We start from the raw sequence: 23,830 nt of genomic DNA, 5'->3' as shown, positions 1-23,830 counted from the left end.
TATTATAATTTCTTCCCATTGGCTTCTAGTACATCCCTAAATCTGCCTCCTTGTCATGAATCATCTATGTCCCCAGTGATTGGCACTTAGTCGGTACTCAGTAAATATTCTGAAATCAACTAGTGAGTAAGCTAATGCTGTTTCAGTTTCCAGCCTATTCAAGCCACTCTTCATTATGATAATTATATCTTAAATTGATTTAAAGTACTTAGTTGTGTTAATTGATGTTATATTTAAATGATTTCTATCAGAAAACATTTACTGTGTGAAAAATACATATGAGAAGCTTTTATTTAAACAACAGAAAGTAATAATATCTAGTACTATGTAGATATGCTGAACTCAAAAAGTACTTTGACCAGAATGAAATTTATAAAATTCCTTATTTCTTTCCACAAACAATTCTGATACCTGATAAATCCTTGACAAATGTATTGTAGCTTCTAATCTTTATGCACTTATCCAATATTTATAGAATGCTTTCTGTATGTCACATTTTATTTTGGTAGCTCTAGATTATCAAAACCCTCAAGCCAAAGATCACTAGGAACATACTCGTAGTTGACCACATTGGATTTATTAATTTTCAAGGAATAAAAACCCATACTAGAGAAACTGTTAGAGAGAGGGTACTAGGCATGGCTTTACTATAAGATTTGAACGTTTAAAATAGTAGCCAACAATATTAATTAGAAAAAACAAAATAAAATAAAACTGCAACATAGACTGACTACTCCCTGTGTTTGCTTCTGGCTTCTACTTATTTGCTGATTGCAAAAATGACTACTAGATAGCTAGATTTTTAGCAACTGAAAAATCTTTGAAAAGCTAATACTTAGTATCTTCTAGAAATAGATCTCATAGCATATAACCATTTTGAGTAAGATTCTGTTGAAGGGGATGGCACATTAATATGAAAAATCAGAAAATATTAGTTTCTTTTTTATATTTACCAAAACAAAGAAACTGTCTGATTTTAGCTGGTGATTTTTATAGATAAATATTTTATAGATCATAGATATTTTTACATTTTGTTTGTCATTTCAGCCCCTCTATGATGCTGCTTATCTCACAATGTATAATATCTGCTTCACATCCCTGCCCATTTTGGCCTATAGTCTACTGGAACAGCACATCAACATCGACGCTCTAACCTCAGACCCTCGATTGTATATGTAAGTTGAAGATGTGGTTCAAACCCTATGAGACTTTCTTTCAAGACATGGTATTACTCTGTATCCCAGGCACCTAGAACTCACTATGTAGGTCAGACTGGCCTCACTCATGAAGCAGTCCTTCTTCCTCAGCCTCACAAATGCTGAGATTACAGACATAAGCCACAATGCCCAGCATTTCCCTCATAGTAAGTAGTGGGTTTTATTTCATCTGCTGGTAGGAAGGACTTAGAACTGCTAGCTTGGTTTTATTATATAGTTCAGTTCTGAATTTTCAGCTACTAACAAATTAGTCAACAGGGAAAAAAAGTTTTATTTTAGAACTACTAATTTTTACAACATAAACCTTTAAGTCCATAGTGTTCTAGTATCTTAGAAAAGATAAAGTATTTAACTGACAAAAATAAAAAGTACAAACAAATAATTTGGTAGTTTAGAATATTAACTTCAACCTTTAGTGAAGTAAATGATAAGGTTATGCTATTTTTCTCTCGTAAACTCCCCCTGAACATTAATTACCCCCTTTGGTAGCTTCATTCTAAAACTGTTTAGCTGAAAAAATAGATGACTTATCAAGCCATTATATTTATTTTGTGTCAGTTGAAAATTGATCTTGTTTTCCATCAGTGGAGGACTTGACACTAGTCCAATTTCCTTGACATGATTTAATTGTGTTTTTAGAAATTAAGCATAAAACTAAAGATAAAATGTTACTTTACAGCAGTTTGTAAACATTGCTAAGTAGTGGAAACCAAGTGCATTTTAGAGGCTCTTGGGTGTATGTTTCTGTGGGTGTGCATGCATTCATGCCACAGCATGCTTGTGGAGGTCAGAGAATAACCTCAGGGATTTGGTGCTCTTCTTCCACCTTGTTTGAAACAGGGGATCTTGTTATTTTTGCCTTTCCTAACTCCACTTCCCTTTGCCTTAGGTGCACTTGTGCCTGGCTTTACATGGGTGCTAGAAATATGAACTTTGGCTGGCAGGCTTGTGGAGAAGTGCTTTTAATCACTGAGCCATCTCGCCTCCATAAGTGGTTATTTTTGTTTCTGTTTTTTTTCTTGGGGGAGGGGAATGAAATGAAAATGCAGTTTTTTAAATTTTTTTATTAGTTATGTACACAGTGTATACAGTCATGTTGGTACCATCATTGGCCTCCTGCTTTTCTTCCCCCCTCAGCAGGGACCCTCTCTTTGGGGAATATGGGTTGTACATAGTGGGGTTAGCCATCAGTTAAGGGTAGGGGGACACGTCTCTATGTATCATGACCAAACGTGTGGCTCTGGCATTCTTTCCGCCCCCCCTCCACAAATTTCCCTGAGCCATGTTGGGTTCATTTTAGGTCTGCTTCAGTGATGAGGTCTTTGGACCCTCTGTCTCTGGATGTCTGGTTTGGTAGGAGTTGAGTGTTCTCTGGGTTTTTCTCCTTCACCCTTGGGCTGGTACCAGGTTCACCAAGAAAACAGCACTCTTGCTTGGAAATGCAGTATTTAATATGTTACATAAAATTTACTTTTATAATTGTTGGAATTACTGATCTTTATGATTTATTGTCATTTAAAGTTTTAAGGAACTATTTCAATACGCATGAAAATATAGCAAACAGTTTCTAACTGATATATTAAAAACAGACATAATAACCAGGTAACATAATTCTTACATGTATATATTTTATAATGCTCAAATTAGCTTAAGCATACCAGTTGCCTCAGTTAACCATAATTTCCTTGTAAAAGCGTTTTTCATTCTTTTCCTCTGGTATATAACTGCTACTTGTAGTCCCTTACTGTATAAAAGCACAGTGGTGCTTTCTACTCTAGATAACTGTAACAGTGCATAATAATCAGTCTCTCCCAATCCCTCCCTCTTCTCTATTCTTCCCAACTAAGCAACATTCTATTCTCAACTATGAGAGCAGCTAATTTATGTTCTACATGAATGACATCATGCACTCACTTCTATTTCTGTGCCTGGCTTATCTCACATAACAGAATGATCTTCAGTGACACCTATGCAGTAATAAATAATACAAGATTTTTGTCTTTTCATAGAAGAACAGTATTCTATGCTATGTCTGTACCATCTTTTTTTTCGAGGTAGGGTCTCATTCTAGCCCAAACTGACCTCAAATTCACTATGTAGTCCCAGGCTGGTCTCAACTCACAATGATCTTCCTACCTCAGCCTCCTGAGAGCTGGAATTAAAGATGTGCACTACCACACCCAGCTGTATCACATTTTCTTTGCCCATTCATTTGTTGATGATACTTTGGTTTATTTCCTACCTTGATTATTCTGAATTGTGCCAGTAAACAATATTGATTTCCTTTCACTAGACATGCACAGGAGGGGATTGCTAGAACATATGGTAGTTCTATTTAATATTTTTTTGAAAAAGTCCTTTTTCCATAATATATTTCCAATATATTCCATAATATTTTCCAGCTCAACTAAAAGTGTACAAGGACTTCATTTCCTCCACATTTTGCCAGTACTTGTTATCTCTAGTCTTTTTTATAACAGCCATTATAAATCTCACTGTGGTGATAAGTAATGCTTAACACATTTTCATAAAATTGTTTTATTTTGAAAACTTTCTATTAAGGTCTATTTGTTTTATTCTTGTATGGGTTTTTGCTATTTACTTTTAGGAGTTCCTCAGATTCTGAATACCAACCACTTGTCAGATTAACACTTTGAAAATATTTTCTCCAATTTTGTAGGTAATCTTTGCACTCTGCTAAATGTTTGCTTCACATAAAGTTTTTTTTTTCCTTATTTTAATTATTTTTTTCAAGGTAGGGTCTCACGCTAGCCCAGGCTGACATGGAACACTGTATAGTCTTAGGCTGGACTCAAACTCACAGTGATCCTCCCATCTCTGCCTCCTGAGTGCTTGGATTAAAAGTGTGTGCCACCATGCCTGGCAAGGATTTTTTTTTATTTTTACCTATTTTACTTTTATGTAAAATATTTGTCTATTTTTGCTTTTGTTTCCTGTACCTTTTGGGGTAATGTCCCCAAAATCCAAGTCTATTCTAGTATTCTAAAAAATTTTCCTATAGGAACGTTATTTCTATAATGAGCTGCTTTCTATTCTTACTGATCAGTTGCAAAAACTATTAATTTGATGATATATTTATTCCATTAATGACTACATAAAATCTATAGTATATTTATTTTGAAATAAATATCAAACAAATATGTAAAAGTTATTTCAGTATCACTTAAAAATAAGGACTTGAAAATAACACTTATCACTTAACCAGTGCTTAATATCAAATAGCCAGTAAGTACTCAAATTTCTCCAGTTGGCTGATTTTTTTATATATCATGTTTGTGTAAACCAGGATCCAAATAGGATCCATGCATTACAATTGGTTTAAATGCTTAGGAATGTTGGTTAATTTTGTAAACTGTTTGTTGACTAAATCAGATTATTTGAGTTATGAAATTTCCCTATCTATTCAGCAAGTATTGCTGGCAAAACTGGATATTCACCCACAGAAAAATAAAATTAGATCTGTATCTGTCACCTTGTAAAAATAAATAGCAATTCAAAGGGGATCAAAGACCTTAATCTAAAACTTAAAACACTGAAACTGCTAAGGGAAAAAATAGGGAACACCCTTCAAGATATAGGCAAGAACTTTCTGACCAGAATTCCAATAGCACAGGAAATAGTCCAAAATGTTAAATAGCTGGGGGGAGGAACTGCATGAAATTAAAAAGGTTTCTACACAGCAAAAGATACCATCAGTAAAATGAATAGACATTCTACAGAATGGGAAAAAAAAACCTTACAGTCATACATCAGATAGGAAGCTAATAATCAAAATTTACAAAGAACTGCAAAAATTAAACACCAAAAAAATAAAGCTTCTAATCATATGGGCTAACAAAAAGAGCACAGTCCACAAAAGAAGAAACACAAATAGCCAATAAGTGCTTTAAAAATGTTTAATATCCCTAGCTGTCAGGGAATTGCAAATTAAAGTCACACTGAGATAACACCTTACCCCACTCACAATGGTGTGATCAAGAAAACTGAGAACAAATGCTGGCTAGGATGTGGGGAAAGAAGAACTCTTATTTTTTAATTTAATTTATTTATTTGAGAGAGAATGAATAAATGGACGAATGAATGGGTGAGTAAATATGAGTGCATTGGGTTCATTTGCTACTTCAGATGAACTCTAGACACATGGAACACTGTGTGCATCTGGCCTTACATAGGTACTGAGGAAATGAATCTCAGCTAATGGGCTTTGCAAGCAAATACCTTTAACCACTGAGAAATCTCCCAGGCCCTGGAAAAGGAACCCTTATTCACTGTTGGTGTGAGTGCAAACTAGTACAGCCATTATGGAAATACATATGGAGGTATCTTAAAAATAAGAACTAGGGGCTAGGGGCTGGAGAAATGGTTTAGTGGTTAGTGTAAAGAACTAAGAACCCAGATTTGATTCCCCATGGAAGCCAGATGCACAAAGTGGTACATGCATCTACAGTTTGTTTGCAGTGGCTAGTGGCCCTGTCGTGACCATTCTGTCTCTCTCTCTCTCTCTCTCTTTCGTGTGTGTGTGTGTGTGTGTGTGTGTGTGTGTATTCATATATACATATGAATATATATTTGTTTATGTATATATATGTACATATATATGTATATATATACACACACACACACACACATTTATATATGCCTCTCTCCCCCTAATAAATAAATAAAATACTTTTTAAAATAGAAGGGTGACGACAGGGAGAATGCTAATGATGGTACCACCATGGCTGTGAACATGCCATATATATAATGAAAAAAATCAAACTAGAACTGCCATGCAACCCAGCTATGCCACTGCTAGACATATAACTTAAGGATTCTGCACTCTCCTACAAAGATACTTACACATCATGTTTATTGGCACTATTTTTAAAACATTTATTTATTTATTTACAAGGAGGGGGAGAGAAAGAGAGAGAATGAATATGAGTGCACTGGGGTCTCTAGCCACTACATGCGATTTCCAGGTGTATGTGCCACTTTGTGCATCTGGCTTTACATAGGTACTGAGGAATCGAACCTGGGTCGTTAGGATTTGCAGTCAAATGCCTTAACTACTGAGCTATCTCTCCATCCCAGTGCTTTATTTATAATACCTAAGAATTGGAATCACCCCAGATGTGCATCAACAGATACATGAATACTGAAAATGTGATACACACAGGCTAGCCACTTGTATTAAATTCATGCTTTAATCTCTTAACTGTGACCTAGTGTAGATTGCTTGACTGTTATGTGCCTCAATTTCATCTTCAGTAAAATATGGTCACAGTGCTACCTAACAATGATTGAATTCAATGGTAAGGATTGAATGAATCACTGCATATATATTAAAAAAAATTACACACATAACACACAAACACACACACACAAGTGCCAAGGGCTGGGGTGATTGCTCTGGATATAGCACTTGCCATACAAATGTGAGTACCTGAGTTTAGATCCACAGAACTCGTGTAAAGCTGAAAGCTATACTGGGTAACTGTCATTCCAGTGAGCCTACCATGAGATGGGTATTTAAGATAGGACAATTGCCAGGAAACTCACAGTCCAGCTAGCCTGGAAGATATAGCAGTAAACAGGACACCCTACTTCAAACAAGGTAGAAAGTGAGAACTGACACCTGTGATTGTTCTCTGACCTCCACATATGCACTATGGTACCTGCATCTGAGCTCACACATATGAAAACACACATACGTACCTGAAAACTATTTGAATGCAAAATTCCCTAAGAATTTCCATAGAAGATTAGTTACTGCACTGCAGATACAGGTCACAAATAATTGAACAATCTTGTGTAGAGGATGTACTTAATCTTATCTGATACAAAAAAGCCATGACATACCTATTGCCCCAGACCAAAGAGGTGCTTTTCTTCCTAACATTATAAAAACAAACACTACTCTCAGTTTGCTATTGGTTTGTAGATTGCTGTTACTCTGTTACTTTTTTGTAAACATGAAGCACCATTCTATTGTCCTGCTAATCTACAGTGTTCCACTGAATTTTAGCATAGTTAACACATCACAGACTTTACCTCTGGGATTTAATGACTTTTATATCTTGAAAAAATGTTGATGTGAAACAAGACATTTGGGTATTTTGAAGAGAAATTTGAAAGGTTAACTAGTTCTTTTGAGGAAAGAACCAGGGGCAACTTGTTTCATCTACTTTAAAGATAAAAAGAAAGAATTCCAGTACATGTGTTGTATCTGGTACATCTGCATTACATGGAAGTGGTTAAACTATATTGATAGTTTACCTTCTTCCAGATCTTCATTTTTTAAAAACAAATATTTTTATTTATTTATTTGAGAAAGAGAAAAAAAGGAGGGTGAGATAAAGAGACATATATAGAAAGAATGGGCACATCAGGGCCTCTATCCACTGCAAAGGAACTCCAGCTGCATGTGCCACCTTGTGCATTTAGCTTGCGTGGGTCCTGGGGAGTTGAAGCTGGGTCCTTTGGTTTTGTAGGCAAGGGCCTTACCTGCAAAGCCATCTCTCTAGCTCTAATTTTTTTTTTTTTTTTTGAGGTAGAGTCTCACTCTAGCCCAGGCTGACCTGGAATTCACTATGTAGTCTCAGGGTGGCCCGAAATTCTTAGTGATCCTCTTACCTCTGCCTCCTAGGTATTGAAATTAAAGATATGCGCCACCACACCCTGCTCAGATATTCATTTTTATTCCTGCTCTTGGGGTCTCTCATTGTGAGTTTCCAGTGGTTTCTTCAGTCACACAAATGCAGCTAGAAAGTCTGACCTGTAATTTAATGTACCATGGTACTCCTGCCCTGGTCAATGACTGTGAAAAGCCACATTGGCTAGCAGTTGACGGGTACTTCCTGCAAAGATCTTTAGGGAAGTGACTTCCCTGTAGTTCCTAGTTGCCTTGACAACATGACTTACTGTCAATGTGAAGTGCTACATTCTGGGAAACAGCCATTTTTCTAGGATAAGTAGCATCCTCAAAATTTCAGATTCCTGTATATACCCAGAAATCTTAGAAGGTAAAAGTTGTACTTACCGTGTTTTCATACTCTGCCCATATTCAGTACCAACTGAATAAACATCCATTGCATTTACATTACAATTATGGTAATACAGCCTAGTGACATTTTCAGTAGTGTTATCAACAGGTGTGCTATTTGAGTGATTAGATGCCTGTTGATACATGTTAAGAGAAATTTGAATTAGAAACCAAAAGAAATACATATACAAACCTGTCTTCTTTGGGTAATACTAGTTCATTAGAAGTGCTTGCATTATTACATTTCACATTCTGACTTGTACTGAGAAGATTGTACTGTTTGACATTGAAAATTTAATCTCTCTATCTACCATTTATCAGAGCATCATTGCAGTGATTCAATATGCAGTTTGCCTTAATGAAAAGCTAATACCTAAGAAAGATGAAATTTTCAATTTCTTAATTGAAAGAAATATTTCAAGAACAGCAAATGGAAAACTTGGTGGCATTATTGAGAACATGTGTGTGAAGTCAATTCAGTACAGTAGTATATATATTTATTTTTCCTGGTAACATAGTGAATTACTATACATTAGAGTCACCTAGGGAGCTTTAAAAATATCTTTATGCTCAGGCTACATCTTATACCATTTAAATCAGAATAGGATAGGAACCAGCCATAATTATTTATATTTTAATTAGCATGTATATGCTATATATTAACATATATACTTATTTGAGGATATAATATTATAGTTTGAAGTTTGAAATATGTATACAGAGAATGATGATAAAATTAAGGTAATTAACATTTCCATTTACTTAGTTATTATCATTTCTCTGTGCTGAGAACCTTCCAACTCTTCTCCTCTAATTACCTAGACATGTCTAAATAATTATTGTATTGTATTGTAACTGTAACCCTACTGGGTTATAACTCATTAGAACTACTCCTCTCTAACGGTGTTTTGGTACCCATTGTCTGCCTTCACAATGTCCTCCTCCATACCTTTCCTCTAGCAACCATTATTCTACTCTAGCAGTTATGTGGTCAACTTACATAGCTTCTTCAAGTGGGTTAGAGCATGTGATACTTTCTTTCCAGGCATCAGTGTGTTGTAAAGACTCTGGGCAATTAGGTTTACAGGTAGAGAAACAGTATTCCACAGCTTTGCTAATGGGAACAATAATAATACCTACTTCACATGGTTTTTTGGATAACCATGTATGTGTGGATATAGGTGAATATATATGTATTTATAATATTGGTATATATCTTAAATCCATTCCTAACATATAAGAACTTATCATAAAGATGGAAGTAACTATGGCTTATGATATCATTGTTGCCAGTGGAAGAATTTTAGAAGTGGCTTCTTTTTTTTTTTTTTTTTTTTTTTTTTTTTTTTTTTTTTGGTAGGGTCTCACTCTAACCCAAGCTGACCTGGAATTCACTATGTATTCTCAGGGTGGCCTCAGACTGGCCTCAGACTTAATGCAATCCTCCTACCTCTACATTCCAATTCTGGGATTAAAGGTATGTGCCACTACACCTGGTTCTAGAAGTGTTTTGGCAGTCTACTCCAGTGTTTTAGTCAGGAAGTGATTGGATAAAAATCCACCTTTGAGCCAGTCTAGTCATTTGCCAAAAACCACACAGCCCATGAGGGTAGCCCTCTTCATTATATGAGGGTCATACTTAATACCTCTTTTGCTATTTCATTATATCTTCAAATTTAACATCCTTCAGAGATTCATTAACCTGTTTTTCTTCATTTCCCAATAGGAAAATTTCAGGAAATGCTATGCTACAGTTGGGGCCCTTCTTATATTGGACATTTCTTGCTGCCTTTGAAGGGACAGTATTCTTTTTTGGGACTTACTTTCTTTTTCAGACTACATCCCTTGAAGAAAACGGAAAGGTAAAAAAGAGCCTGTCATTCTTTTTGTTTTGTTTTGTTTTTATAGACATGGTTTTCTTTCTCTTTTCCTACATAGGCGTTCAGTCTGTCATACACATACTCTTACTGTAATCATTGTTCAAACTTTTCTTAAGATACAGTACTTATTTCTCACAGGTTTTGTTTCTTAATGAAATTCTGAATTAAGAAATAACTTGTTGTATGCTGGATTAGTGAGAGAGTAATTGCAAATACAGTGCAAGCTTAATTTGGCTGTAGTTTTTATGAGGCAGACAGAGTTCTTGGGACTTCAGACTTTTGACCACTGAGCTATGATATGAGAAAGGCTTTTTTTCCTGTGTTAAAGCAAATTTTATTCCCTCTCATTTCTAATTCGTAATAGCTTTCAATGTTTTTGCTTTAGGGATGGTAGTTAGTGTGTCTTTACAGAGTTGCATCTACAAGTACACAAAAGGAATTCTCTTCTCTCATTCCTTCTCTTCTAAATGAGAGCACAATGTCCTCCAAAAAGGCTACATTGGCTCTGCTGGTGCCTTCTGAGTGACTGTTTCAATGAGCACCTGCATTGAGATAAACTTGCCCTACCTGTACTCTAGAAGAGAATTTCTGATTCAGAACAGGGGAGGCAAGTCTCTTTCAGCCAGACACTGGCAAAGTGAACACACTGCCTTGCATGTTGCTTTCACTATGATCTCCTTAGCCATCTCTTTAAAGTCATTATTCATCATGTGACACAAAAAGCTAAGGTTCATAATAATTTACTCAGAACAGTAGTTCTTACAATTGTGATAAGCTTAGTGAAGTTGAACAATACTTTCAAATTAGATATTACAGTCAAAACAAATTAGATATTACAGTCAAAACCTTCTGTAGGGCTGGATAGATGGCTCAGCATATAAGGTACTTGCTTGCAAAGCCAAAGCACCTGGGTTTGAATTCCCCAGAACTCACATAAAATCAGAAGCACAAAGCATTGCCTGCATCTGGAGTTCATTTGCAGTAGCGAGAAGCCCTGGTGTGCCCATTCTCTCTGTGTGTCTGTCTCACATCTCTCTGCTTGCATATAAATAATTTTTAAATAAATCCTCTAATTTGGACTAAATAAGTTTAGTATGAATCTTTAAAATTATTAATTAAGTTAACTATTGGGGAAAGTACAAATTGACATTATATTTGTAGCATTTGTCACAATGTCCTGCTAAGTCTTGGTTATCCTTGGACAAATCACATTAGCTTTCCAACTCAACTTTTCTCTTTTGTAAGATATGATTCAATTTGTGATTTTTTAAAAATATATATTTTAAGCAAAGAGGCAACCTACAGAATGGGAAAAAATCTTCGGCAGCTATATATCTGATAGAGGATTAATATCTAGGATATACAAAGAACTCAAAAAGTTAAATAATAAGGAATCAAAGAAGCCAATCAAAAAATGGGCTATGGAGCTAAATAGAGAGTTCTCAAAGGAAGAAATACGAATGGCATATAAGCATCTAAAAAAATGTTCTACGTCACTAGTCATCAGGGAAATGCAGATTAAAACTACATTGAGATTCCATCTCACTCCTGTCAGATTGGCCACCATCATGAAAACAAATGATCATAAATGTTGGCGGGGATGTGGAAAAAAAGGAACCCTTCTGCACTGCTGGTGGGAATGCAATCTGGTCCAGCCATTGTGGAAAACAGTGTGGAGGTTCCTAAAGCAGCTAGAGATTGATCTACCATATGACCCAGCTATAGCGCTCCTAGGCATATATCCAAAGGACTCATCTCATTTCCTTAGAAGTACATGCTCAACCATGTTTATTGCTGCTCAATTTATAATAGCTGGGAAATGGAACCAGCCTAGATGTCCCTCAACAGATGAGTGGATAATGAAGATGTGGTACATTTATACAATGGAGTTCTACTCAGCGGTAAAGAAAAATGAAGTTATGAAATTTACAGAAAAATGGATGGACCTGGAAAGTATTATACTAAGTCAGGTAACCCAGGCCCAGAAAGCCAAGCGCCACATGTTCTCTCTCATATGTGGATCCTAGCTACAGATGACTGGGCTTCTGCGTGAGAATGAAAATACTTAGTAGCAGAGGCCAGTAAGTTGAAAAGGAGACATAAAGGGTGGAGAAAGGAAGGGAGGAGGCTACTTAATAGGTTGATATTGTATATATGTAATTACAATGATTGTAATGGGGAGGTAATATGATGGAGAATGGAATTTCAAACGGGAAAGTGTGGGGGTGGGGAGGGAGGGAATTACCATGGGATATATTTTATAATCATGGAAAATGTTAATAAAAATTTTAAAAATATATATATATATATATATATATATATATATATTTATGTTATTTATTTCACAGAGAAAGAGGGAGAGAGGGAGAGAAAGAAAATGGGCATGCCTTCAGCCACTGCAAATGAACTCTAGATGGATGTGAAGCCTTGTGCATCTGGCTTATGTTGGTCCTGGAGAATCCAACCTGGGTTCTTTGGTTTTTGCTAAAAAGTACCTTAACCACTAAGCCATCTTTAAAAAAAAAAATATTTATTTATTTATTTGCAAACAGAGAGAGAAGAGAGACAAATAAAATGATTGCACCAGGGCCTTCAGCCACTATAAACTAACTCCAGATGCATGTATCACCTCCAGATACTTGCATCTGGCTTTACATGGGCACAGGGGAATCAAACTCAGGTCATCAGCCTTTGCAGGCCTATGCCTTAACCACTAAGCCTTCTCTCCAGATCTCAAGTTGTGATTTTAACAGTCCCTTCAGCCTATGAATGATTCTGTTGCTTTCCTTTCTATATTTTGGCACATAAATTTTATATAACTAGGCACTACTTAATAAGAATTCACTTCAAAGTAGATGAACATTGCCTGTGGTCATTGACATGATTCATTGGCTCAACCAACATTTCAGGTTGTACAAAAGAAGCATCAGCTCAATCTTTTTTTCTGATTCACTATTCATTTTGAGTTCATGAGGGCCAAACTATTAAGATTTTGCTGTATTTGTCACCATCCTTTAAGGTTTGCTAAAATTACATAAGTATTAAGAACTGCTTTCAGCAACTAAACATAATATCCATGTATGATTTGGTTGAATCTTATTTTGCTTCTGTTAACTTTATTTTGTTTTCATTTTTGAAACCCTTTTACATCTCATTTTCTGTTTTAATGTTATGCATTCAGATCTTGACAGCATTTGGTAAGCATATGTGCCATTCATTGCCATCATTTGGATATATAAATGGTATCTGCTTTTCTTTGATGTGCACATGCTGACAGCTCTAGTATTTACGGCCAAAGAATTAGATTCATTTTTTAAAAATGTGACTCCATTTGTCTGCAAATTAGTGCTTATGTGAGAGCTGTAGTTATAATCTAGGAAAAAATTTCAAACTCTTTAGTGATATCAATCATCCAAATGACTTGTTTTGATGAACAGTGCTGCTAGTGAAATAGTTTCTTTTTTTTTCCTGCCTTTTTAAACCAATGATCTCTGTGTTTGATGCTGCATGGAATAATGGAAATATACACCACCAATCCCATACCAGCCATGAAAATTCAGCTTTTTGTCTTGATCTTATTGACTATCGTTTTTCCTAAACAATCCATACAAACATTTTCCACAGTTACATGCAGGATTAAACTTGACTTTTCATTTTTTATGAAGGATTGTGTATTCATGGTACATGTAACTCTTAATTTTTTTTCAGGTTTATGGAAATTGGACTTTTGGAACCATTGTTTTTACAGTCTTAGTATTCACTGTAACTCTGAAGGTTAGATGTTCATTTATTCAAATATATTTTATATGGCTTTTGTCTGTTATCTTTTCTTTTACTTTTAGAATTTTTTATTTCCTTTGTATGTACATGTGTACATGTGTTGAGAGTGTTGTTGCCACAGCATGTATATGGAGATCAGAATGTGACTTTTAGATTTGTCCTTTCCATTCCACCTCTTTTGAGGCAGAGTGTCTCTGTTCTTTTTCTCTTACTGTTGTTCATTTTGCTGGGCTTGTCAAAGAGCTTCTTGGAAGTTTTCCTGTCTCTCCCTCCCATCTTGTGGTCGGAGTGGTAGTATTAAAGAAGCCCACAATGACTCCTAGCTTTTAACATTTTATGGATAACTTCCATTCATGTGCACTGATCATAACCCTCCCATCAACCTGCTTTGTCCCCTCTCCCCTATCCCCCTTCTACTCAACCCCCTCTTCTTTTCAACTAGTCCTTCTTCTATTTTTTTAATTTTTTTATTTTTTAAATATTTTATTTTTTTATGAGAGAGAAAGAGAGAATGGGCATGCCAGGGCCTCTAGCCATTGCATAGGAACTCCAGACAAATGTGCCCCCTCGTGCATCTGGCTTATGTGGGTCCTGGGGAATCAAACCTGGGTCCTTAGGCTTTGCGGGCAAATGCCATAACTGCTATGCCATTTCCCCAGTACCCCCTTCTTCTATTTTTGTGTCATCCCTTTTTTCCCCTCCTCATAGTATGCATGTCTTGTGTAGATAGTGTCACCCACTGTAAGGTCATAAATACAACGGCTACTTGTCTATAAGGCAATATTCCAAAACACTCCTATCCTTCCTAAAGCTCTTACATCCTTTGAGCCTTGTCTTTGGCAGTGGTGCCTGAGCCTTGTCGAATGTGATATAGATGTCTCAATGCTGAGCAGTCCTCTGTCACTTCTTTGCAACACTTTGATGAGTTTTGAGTGTCCCTAGTAGTCATTACCATCTAAAAAAAGAAGCTTTTCTAACCCAAAGTGAGAGTATCACTAATATATTACATAAACAAATATTTGGAGGGCAATTTTGTAAGGATACAATATTCATTTAGCCAAACATCAGTAGTAGTTTCTCGCTTAGGATTTAAGACATTCCCAGCAATAGGCTTTTGATTAGATTATGATTCATTGGGACTCAAGTCTAATCAGAGAACAGTTGGTTTCCTCAAAACAGACAGACTACCATTGTACCAGGTGGCATATTTGCCCTGGCTGGCCAGCCCTGTTGCTTCTGGGTCCACTGCAGGTTAAGACCATTGATGACTTCTCTCCCCAGTAGGTTGCATAGCACTTTCCAGCTACTTAACAGCTATTCAACTGGAAGGAAGCTTCCAGTTTAGCTCCAGCTTGCTTTCCCATTGTCCTGTAGCTCAAGCATGTGATGTTTTCACAAATAGGTCCTTACAGTTTATTCTAGTAGGCAACAAGAGTCTTAACTATAGCCTGTAAATGTTTTAGGGGCACCAGAGGCCTCTCTAATCCAACATCTCATTGGAACATATCCTGCCTGTGTCACTCAAATGTTCTTATAACTGTATCTGGCTTCTGGGCACAGTATTATCCATCCTCACAGCATACTTCTGGCCAAACTTTTTTTGTTGTTGTTGTTAATACTATATATATTTTTTTAAAGAAATAGTTTTTCATATGCCTTATTAACAGCATCTTTAATTTTGATTAGCTCTCCTCCCACCACCTCCTCTCCCAAACCCCCTCTCCTGACCTGCTTAGTCAATTCCACCCCCAATAATTATTGCCACTCTGTGTAACATATCTACTACACCTTCCCCTCTTCTTCCTCCCTCTCTCATGGGCGCTTTCTAGCTTTCTGGTTTCTACTACTTCCAGCTTCTTACATGGGATCTGAGGATCAATCTCAGGTACTCTTGAGTGGTGAGTGCTTTATCCACCAAACCATCTCCCTGGCCCCTGATGTTTACTTTTGTTGCTGTTTGTTATTGAAGGATTTGACTGAATGCTTACTAAAAATATGTGATATTAAGGACTTTGGCATTGGTATACTGTTCGTGATTTTTTTTTCTTGGCATATAGCCTATAATATTTTCTACTGTTAACAAATTCAGGTATAATACTTTGTTGGAAATCCATTTCTTATCTACTGTTTTTTAATTTATTTATTTTTATTAGGTACTGTGTGTGTGCATGTGTGTGTACACTATATGTGATGTAGTGTTTGCATGAGTATGTGGAGATACAAGCACCCTGTTAATAGCTGTGGCACTACGATCAGCTGAATTAGTTCCTCACTCATAAACAGGATCTTGATAACATTGTTAATGCAGTCCAATCCTGAAATCCCACCCTATATGATGCTAGGGAAATGTCAAAATAGTACTCATTTAAAGAGAAGAGAGTGGATGTCTTTTGAGGCACACATAACAGATGCTACAAAACAAGGTTGCCTTGAACTATGAAAGGCACCTGGATGCCTGACAGCTATATACAGTAGCGGAGGCAAGGAACTTCCATTTTAAAATCAAGATTTTATGAAACATAATAATAAGTAATAACAATTAAAATTTATTAAAATGAATACATTCCATATGCCAGACATCATTCTAATCGTTTACATTCTGAGAATTGAGTCCTACCTTTATCTCTAGAAGATATATAGAAATTGAAGCATAGGGAACTGAAATCCCACACCCAAAGACATATAGTTATTAAGTGGCTAAAGTGGGATGAATTATATACCCATGTGAACCAGAAGTTTTAAGCAAGCAGATGAGCCCATGCTTTGTTTTTAAAGTACATTTGAAAACCTCAGGTGCCACAATCTAAAGATAGCATGATCAGTCCTTTTATAGACATGAAGAGATTAAAGTGTAAGGCAACTGAATATTTTTTATTAATGGGATGGGTATTAGCTTTCTAGTTATTGAGCCCTGTGATCCCTGACCCCATGGTGTAAGATATAGAGTGCTAGTTTTCTTTATATTTAGTGACTCTTCTGTGTTTGAACTTCTATAATGCCTAGCCTGTCCTTTCTAGCTACACTTGTGCTCTCCTGCTTTTCAGCACACCTGCCTCAGCCAGATAGGTTTTCTCCTTTGCCTCTGCATCCCTGGCCACTACTATGTCAGGATTTGGGGCTATGGCCTCCCATATTTTAGTGTTACTTCACTTATTTTCTGTCACTGGGGCATCTATAGCCTGTACTATATGATTTAGAGACCATAAGGCAGAGCTCAGCTTTCTTACCTTAGCCCTTTGAAAAGCCTAGCCTTTGTTCTTTAGTCCCATTCCCTTCTGGATGCATTGCAAAAACTAGATTCTACCATATGTATTATATCTGTACAGGTTATCAGATGTTATTGCATATTACCTGTGCTCATCATGAAATTTCTTGTGTTGTACCTTTTCAGCTCGCCTTGGATACTCGATTCTGGACATGGATAAATCATTTTGTGATTTGGGGTTCTCTAGCCTTTTATGTATTTTTCTCATTCTTCTGGGGAGGAATTATTTGGTAAGAATCTTCATATGAGTGAGCATTGTGTAAATAACAAATACATACATACATTATGTATGTAAAACTACTTCTTAAGGTTTTTCATTTTTTCTAAGGCAAGATATCACTGTACCCCAAGTTGTCCTGGAACTCCATCTGTAGCTCTTGGCCAGCCTTAAAATCACAGTGATCCTCTTACCTAGCCTATGTGCACTAAGTCTGGTACTAAGGTTTTAATTTTATAAAATGACAGATCTTTAATATTAATGAACTAGAGGTCTCTTATGACTAGAATGTTACAAATCCAAGGTAAAATTTGAAACAAGTAAATACACCACACATTTAATAAAATAAAGAGCTGCCTTTTAATGCCTTTTAATGAATAGTGATGTTTGTAACTTTATTATACCTATTGTTATAATTGTTTTATTATCAATATTTTATTTTGCATACTTTATACAATAAGCTTATCATAAGTATGTATTATTGGAAGAAACAGTGTGGAAGAATATGAAGCAATTATGGCTGTAAGCATCCACTGAGGAACTTAGTATATATCCTATGGATAAAGGGGGAACAAATATTTGCTTCATTTTGTTGCTTGATATTCTATCCTCAAGGAGAACTGTCCCAGTGAAGCTACTAGATGAGTATAAACTTAGAAAGCAACCAACAAAATGTGACTAGAAACAATGTAGAATTTTAGTCTGAATTAGAACTAATGGCTTAGACAGTGACAATGATTTTTAAACCCTAAACCCGACCCATCGATGCCATGAAAGTAAAAACTACCTAGAGGGCATAATACCTAGAAAACATTGTGAATTTAATGTGAAGGAACAACCTCTTGTTAGCTGCTCTTGTCTGCTGTATCTTTTCTGTGGCTTAGATAACTGATTGGGAAATAATTCAAGGAATTTTTTTTCAGAATTAAAGTACATTTCTGCAGAATTATTGTATGTATGGTAGAGACTTTTTTCTAGAAAGCTTGGTTAGCTCAGGCTTTGTTGGCTTCTTCACCTCACTGTTCTGCTCACTTTTATTCCACAATCTAGTACTCATTTAGAGCAATAAGTTTGATTTTATTGTATTTTATGAGTGAACATGTGGTAGTTAAATTTAAAGTTCCCCTCATGTGTTAGTGATTAAGCCTCATATTCAATCCCCAGCATGTTGTGTTTGGGAGGTGGAATCTTGTTTGAGAAAATGTGTCATTGGGGATGGACCTTGAGGTTTATTAGCACAGCTCCAATCCTAGAACTTAGAGTACTTCCCCTCAGATATTTAATGAGATCCTACCAGTGCCATACTTTCCCTGTCATGATGAAACCTCCCTTCAAGACTGTAGGCCTAAAATAAACCCTTTCCTTCCAGCTGCCTTTGGTTGGATGTTTGTCCAAGCAAGAAGGAGGTAACTGCTACAGAACACAAACATTTACATAAGAAACCAATTTACCTTCAGTAAACATGATACATGATCGGTTATATAATAAATGGGACCAGTAACTGCATCTAGCTAGAGTCCCTAATCCTACAATGGGCTAATATGCATCCTGACCTTGAACATCTACATCCTTCAACTCAGCTTAGAACAGCGAATTAGCCTAGTGAGACTCTGTTGTACAGCTCAGAAGCAAGAAGGGAGATGGACTATGTTTCTCAGTTGACCCCTTAAAGATTTTGTGAATGAGTTGGAATGAAATCCAAGCTCAGCTAAGGGATCCTCCTGGATTTGTGGATTTTACATGTTATTGTCCTATTAGCAGTAATCTGCTATCACCCTACTTGGCATGCACTGTTACTGAATATGTGTTTTCAGATGAAAATCGTAGATTGCTCTCATTTGTGAGTAATTATAAACTTCATAGTTCTTTTTTATATTTATATTGGGATCTTTAAGGAGGGAGCCATTATTAAACTGTCTTTTAAATTTTTTAATATAGACAAAATCCATCCTCATTTTAATAAGACAGCAAAAAAAATAAAATGCCTATTAAAGTGAAAATTAACTTTGTTTCTCTTGAGTATCTGTGAAGCTCTAGCATTTTCTAATGCACATAAGTATTCACCAGCTGACAGCTTTATATTTGATTGTCTGATTGTTTTAAAGTCACATGAATTTTATTTTCCCCTTTGTTTCTAATTCCTTTTCTTTCTAAACATTTGGTAAGTAAATTTTTTACTACGTTTGGAACATTCTATAGAAATTACTTCTATTAAGGGATTTAAGGAAGATTCATTTTAAATACAAAAAAGTTTTAAATTATACTTCTCTTTCACTTGACAGGGACTGATTTGTTTTCCATTATGTTTCTTTTTTCTTTCTTTCTATTTCAGGCCTTTCTTGAAACAACAGAGAATGTATTTTGTATTTGCTCAAATGTTGTCTTCTGTATCTACATGGCTGGCTATAATTCTTCTAATATTTATCAGCCTTTTCCCTGAGATTCTTCTGATAGTAATAAAGAATGTAAAAAGAAGAAGTGCTAGGGTAAGAACTAAGTTTATATTATAACCTAATATTTTGGAAGAGGCTTCAATATCTACCATAAACTAAAAACCTTATTTAGAGATTTATATTAGTTACAGCATGTTAAACCCCTCCTTACAGGTTCATCACTTAATTTCCTCTTCTGCATAAAAAGTATAGTAAAAACTTCGTTATCCAATGCAGGTGGTAAGTAGATTCCTTAATAGTGTTCTGTGTGACCTGTAGTAATCCATATGGAGCATCTCAAATGTGCTCCATATGGAATTTTGAAAGGAAAAAAAAGGATTTTATTTTGTATTTAGCCCAGAATTTTCATACCAGGTATTTCCACACCAACATTTCAGTTTTAACTTTAGAAATTTCCCTGTGGTCTGTTTGCCAATTCTTTTTCAGTTGATAATCTCAAATTGCCTCTTTAAAACCTTTCCCCTTCCTTTAATTATAGTGCTGCTTAATCTCTGTGTTGCTTCTAGCCCTGTCTTTCCAGCAGTATATTTCAATTAAAGAGAAATCCTTGGACTCTCTTACATCCTTTTACTTCTGAACACACTTGTAAAAATTCAATATTGGTTTAATAAGTGTGTCTTTATTTTTAAGTATTAAATTGTATTTCCTGTGAGGAGAAATTATTTTTCTCTCACATTATCTTGATATCTTTTTAAGAGGTTTCTTAAAAGGGTAGCACTGCCTGGAAAATACAACTTCTGGCAGATCTTAATCAACAGAAAGCAGTCTACAATTCTAAGTTATGACTACCTGATGTGTGTCATCAAATTTGGCAGGCAATTTAACCATAAAGCTGCTATATTACTGGTCCTTTTGCCTATTTAATAGAACCCAGTGGTTGACAGTATGTAGACATGAAGATCAAGAAATCTTACACTAGGAAAGTTTTCAGTGGTAAGGAGTATAACATGGGAATTGCAATATAAAGAACTTAACCTAGCATCCATGTGAATAGATTTAATCCTTAGTGCTACAAAAATATCAGTGTATAGCTAGATGATCAGAATTATCCTGTAATCCCTACTTTTATATGACTTAAAGAATAGAACTTGACACAATAATGTTAGCATAGATAACACTGTGTTAGTCCATTTTCGTATCCTTCTAATGGGGCTCTCCTCCATCCAGCCTGTTTTTAAAGAGATTGATATAACAGGTTTACTAAGACAAGCTCAAGTAGTAATATGCATGAACCAAATAAAAACTGTTGCAGCAAGCAGTTGTTTAAGGCTGGGGTGTGTAACTCAGTTGGTAGAGTACTTACATGCCATGTATGAACTCCTGGGTTTGATCCTTAGCACTATATGAATTGGGTATGATGGTATATGCATCTGTAATTTCAGCACTTTGGAAGTGGAGGCAGGAGGATCAGAAGTTCACTGCCAGCTTCAGTGAGTTTTGTGACCAGCCTATACTATATGAGATCCTGTTAGAGAGAGGGATAGACAAGGAAGAGAAGGGAAATAATTCATTTTTTTAATAATAGAATTTGCAAAGGGGGATCTCTAAGTTGCTCTTTCCCACCTCCCAGTTTTTGGAAGTACTTCTTATTTGAGACAATGGAGCTCATGTTAAATAATGGTTCACATTCACGTTAATGCTCTAAAGATGATACAAAACTCTGAGAAACCAAAATCTTCAAACTTCATCATACCAATATTCTTACATAGGCACTTGCTTTAAATATTAGATACCAGCTACAATGTCTATTGATATGTACACATATAGGCCATTAAATGAAGGGATGATACTAGGAAGTCACAAGTTTATAGACTTAATGCACTTTATATATAAACAGTAGATTCTAAATTTTATTGATAGTCTGGAGTTCTTAAACTAGAACTCTTTACTTAGCAGCATAGAATGCTGCCAGAGTGGTTCATATGATATTTGTCATGGATTATGTCCATGATAGGAGGAATTCTAATGTAATGTAAGTCTTTGCTGTAGCTTGACATGCTAATGTGCTAGAACAAGCAGGAAATTGCCATAATCATTGTCATTCATTCATTCATTCATGTATTCCTGCCTTCACTGAACCAGTAAACATTTGTTGAACCACCTGCTGATGAACATCTCTCTTTATATCCAATATCTGAAAGGCTAAACTTTTTTTTCAGACTATAGGATTTTGAGCTACAAATGAGGCAAAAGAGTTGCAGACACTCAACAATCTTTCATTTTTCTGTGTGAAAGAGAAAATGCATGAGAAAAATAATGCATATGAGTGAATTAAGGTCAACTGAAACATGGAAGCTACCATTATTATATTAGATCACGTTTGTTTCCATCATGAGTCCTATTAGGCCATATCAACAAAAAAAAAGAAAAAAGCAGAGGCAAACTTTTTAAAACTAATGGAGAATGAATATCTTGATTTCCCTAAAATATATTAGTCTTTATACTCAATGCTTAATAGGCTGACATCAGGAGTGGGTTCCTACTTTGTTCAGTATTCCTTGGTAAGATCATGGCCTCATTTTTAAAGAAAAGCAAAAGATTACATGAGGTCATACTCATAGCCAGACAGACTGTCTAATGAGGTAAAAAGTGTGTCACTATCTAAAGTAGAAGATGCAGGAGTAGACATCAACAAACAAGTACTCACAGTTAGCTAATAGTAGTGCAAAGACCTCTGGAATTTGACAAATAAGCTAAGTTATTTGTATTTAAGAATTATAGAAGCTGTTTTATTTTGGACTCTATTCACTTTAGCATATGTTGCATGAAGACCCATGAGAGTTAGGTGCTAGTAATTCAAGAATGAATCAAATATGGCCTTAGCTCAGAAGGAGCTCCTATTCTAGTCGTGTTCAATTCGAACCCTTCGGTAAGCATATTTAAAACATAATAGTAAAATCAGTGATGTGACTGTGGTAACAAGGTGCAAGTCCCCACCTCCTGAATCCTGTCGTACAAAGGCTGATACAGCTGCCTCAGTCATGATGCTTATGCTATAACACTCTCTTTGAAGCAGGGTGTGGTGGTACATGGCTTTAATCTCAGCAATTAAGAGGCTAAGGTAGAAGTATTGCCATGAGTTGGAGGACAGCCTGGGGCTGCAGAGTGAGTTCCAGGGACTAGAGAGATGGCTCAGCAGTACAAGGCATTTGCCTGCAAAGCCTGCCACTATGAATTTGATTCCCTAGTACCCATGTAAACCTGACTCCTGAGCTAGAGTGAGACATTCCCTCAAAAAGCAAAAAAAAAAAAAAAAAAAGGAAAGAAAGAAAAAGAGTACTATTTGAAAATAAGCTCTCTTTATCACTTAATTCAAAAGTTGTAGTTCAGGGGCTGGAGAGATTGCTCAATGGTTAAAGGCACTTGCTTGCAAAGCATGGCAGCCTGAATTCAATTCGCCAGTACCCATGCAAAGCCAAATGCACAAAGTGGCACATGCATCTGGAGTTTATTTGCAGTGGCAGAACATCCATCCATTCTCCCTCCCTCCCTCCCTTTTCCTCTCCTTCCCTTCTTCCCTCTATCTCTCGCCCTCCCTCCATCCCCCTGCCCCTCCCACACCTACCTTCTCAAATATGTATTTTTTTAAACAAGAGTTATAATTCAAACATATCTCTCAGCTTACTTTTCAGTAATGAGGTCAGTTTTTGTGATAAAACCTCATTCTTTTTTAAAAAATATATATTTCATTCATTTATTTATTAGAGAGAGAGAATGGGCTCACCAGGGCCTCTAGCTACTACAGATTCTAGATGCATGCACCACTTTGTGCATCTGGCTTTACGTGGGTACTGGGGAATTGAACCTGGGTCCTTTGGCTTTGCAGCCAAGCGCCTTAACCAATAAACTATTTCTCCAGCCCCTAAAACCTCATTCTTAAGAACTATGGAGCGGGACAGAGATGATGGAGATCTTTGAGCAGACAGAGATTGAGAAACAGAGAATGAGCATGCCAAGGCCTCTTGCCACT

At 36.1% G+C, this 23,830-nt stretch overlaps 1 protein-coding gene across 6 annotated transcripts in view; it reads left to right on the top strand.

Moving 5' to 3' along the window:
• Positions 1-23,830, top strand: part of Atp11c (ATPase phospholipid transporting 11C) — a 219,714-nt gene that overhangs the window by 187,620 nt on the left and 8,264 nt on the right. For 4 of the 6 annotated variants that reach the window (XM_045140441.1, XM_045140444.1, XM_045140442.1 and 1 more), the window contains 5 exons: positions 1,048-1,175; positions 9,992-10,127; positions 13,854-13,919; positions 17,317-17,420; positions 19,740-19,893. In XM_045140441.1, coding sequence (XP_044996376.1) covers positions 1,048-1,175; positions 9,992-10,127; positions 13,854-13,919; positions 17,317-17,420; positions 19,740-19,893 — 588 coding nt within the window. Of the gene's footprint in view, positions 1-1,047; positions 1,176-9,991; positions 10,128-13,853; positions 13,920-17,316; positions 17,421-19,739; positions 19,894-20,013; positions 20,080-23,830 lie in introns of all 6 variants that reach the window. The other 2 variants (XM_045140445.1, XM_045140446.1) reach the window with 1 other exon arrangement.

This window comes from Jaculus jaculus, chromosome X (genome assembly GCF_020740685.1).
Source record: "Jaculus jaculus isolate mJacJac1 chromosome X, mJacJac1.mat.Y.cur, whole genome shotgun sequence".
Lineage (NCBI taxonomy): Eukaryota > Metazoa > Chordata > Mammalia > Rodentia > Dipodidae > Jaculus > Jaculus jaculus.
The sequence above is the reverse complement of the archived record's forward strand: the minus strand, read 5'-3'. Positions and strand labels throughout refer to the sequence as shown.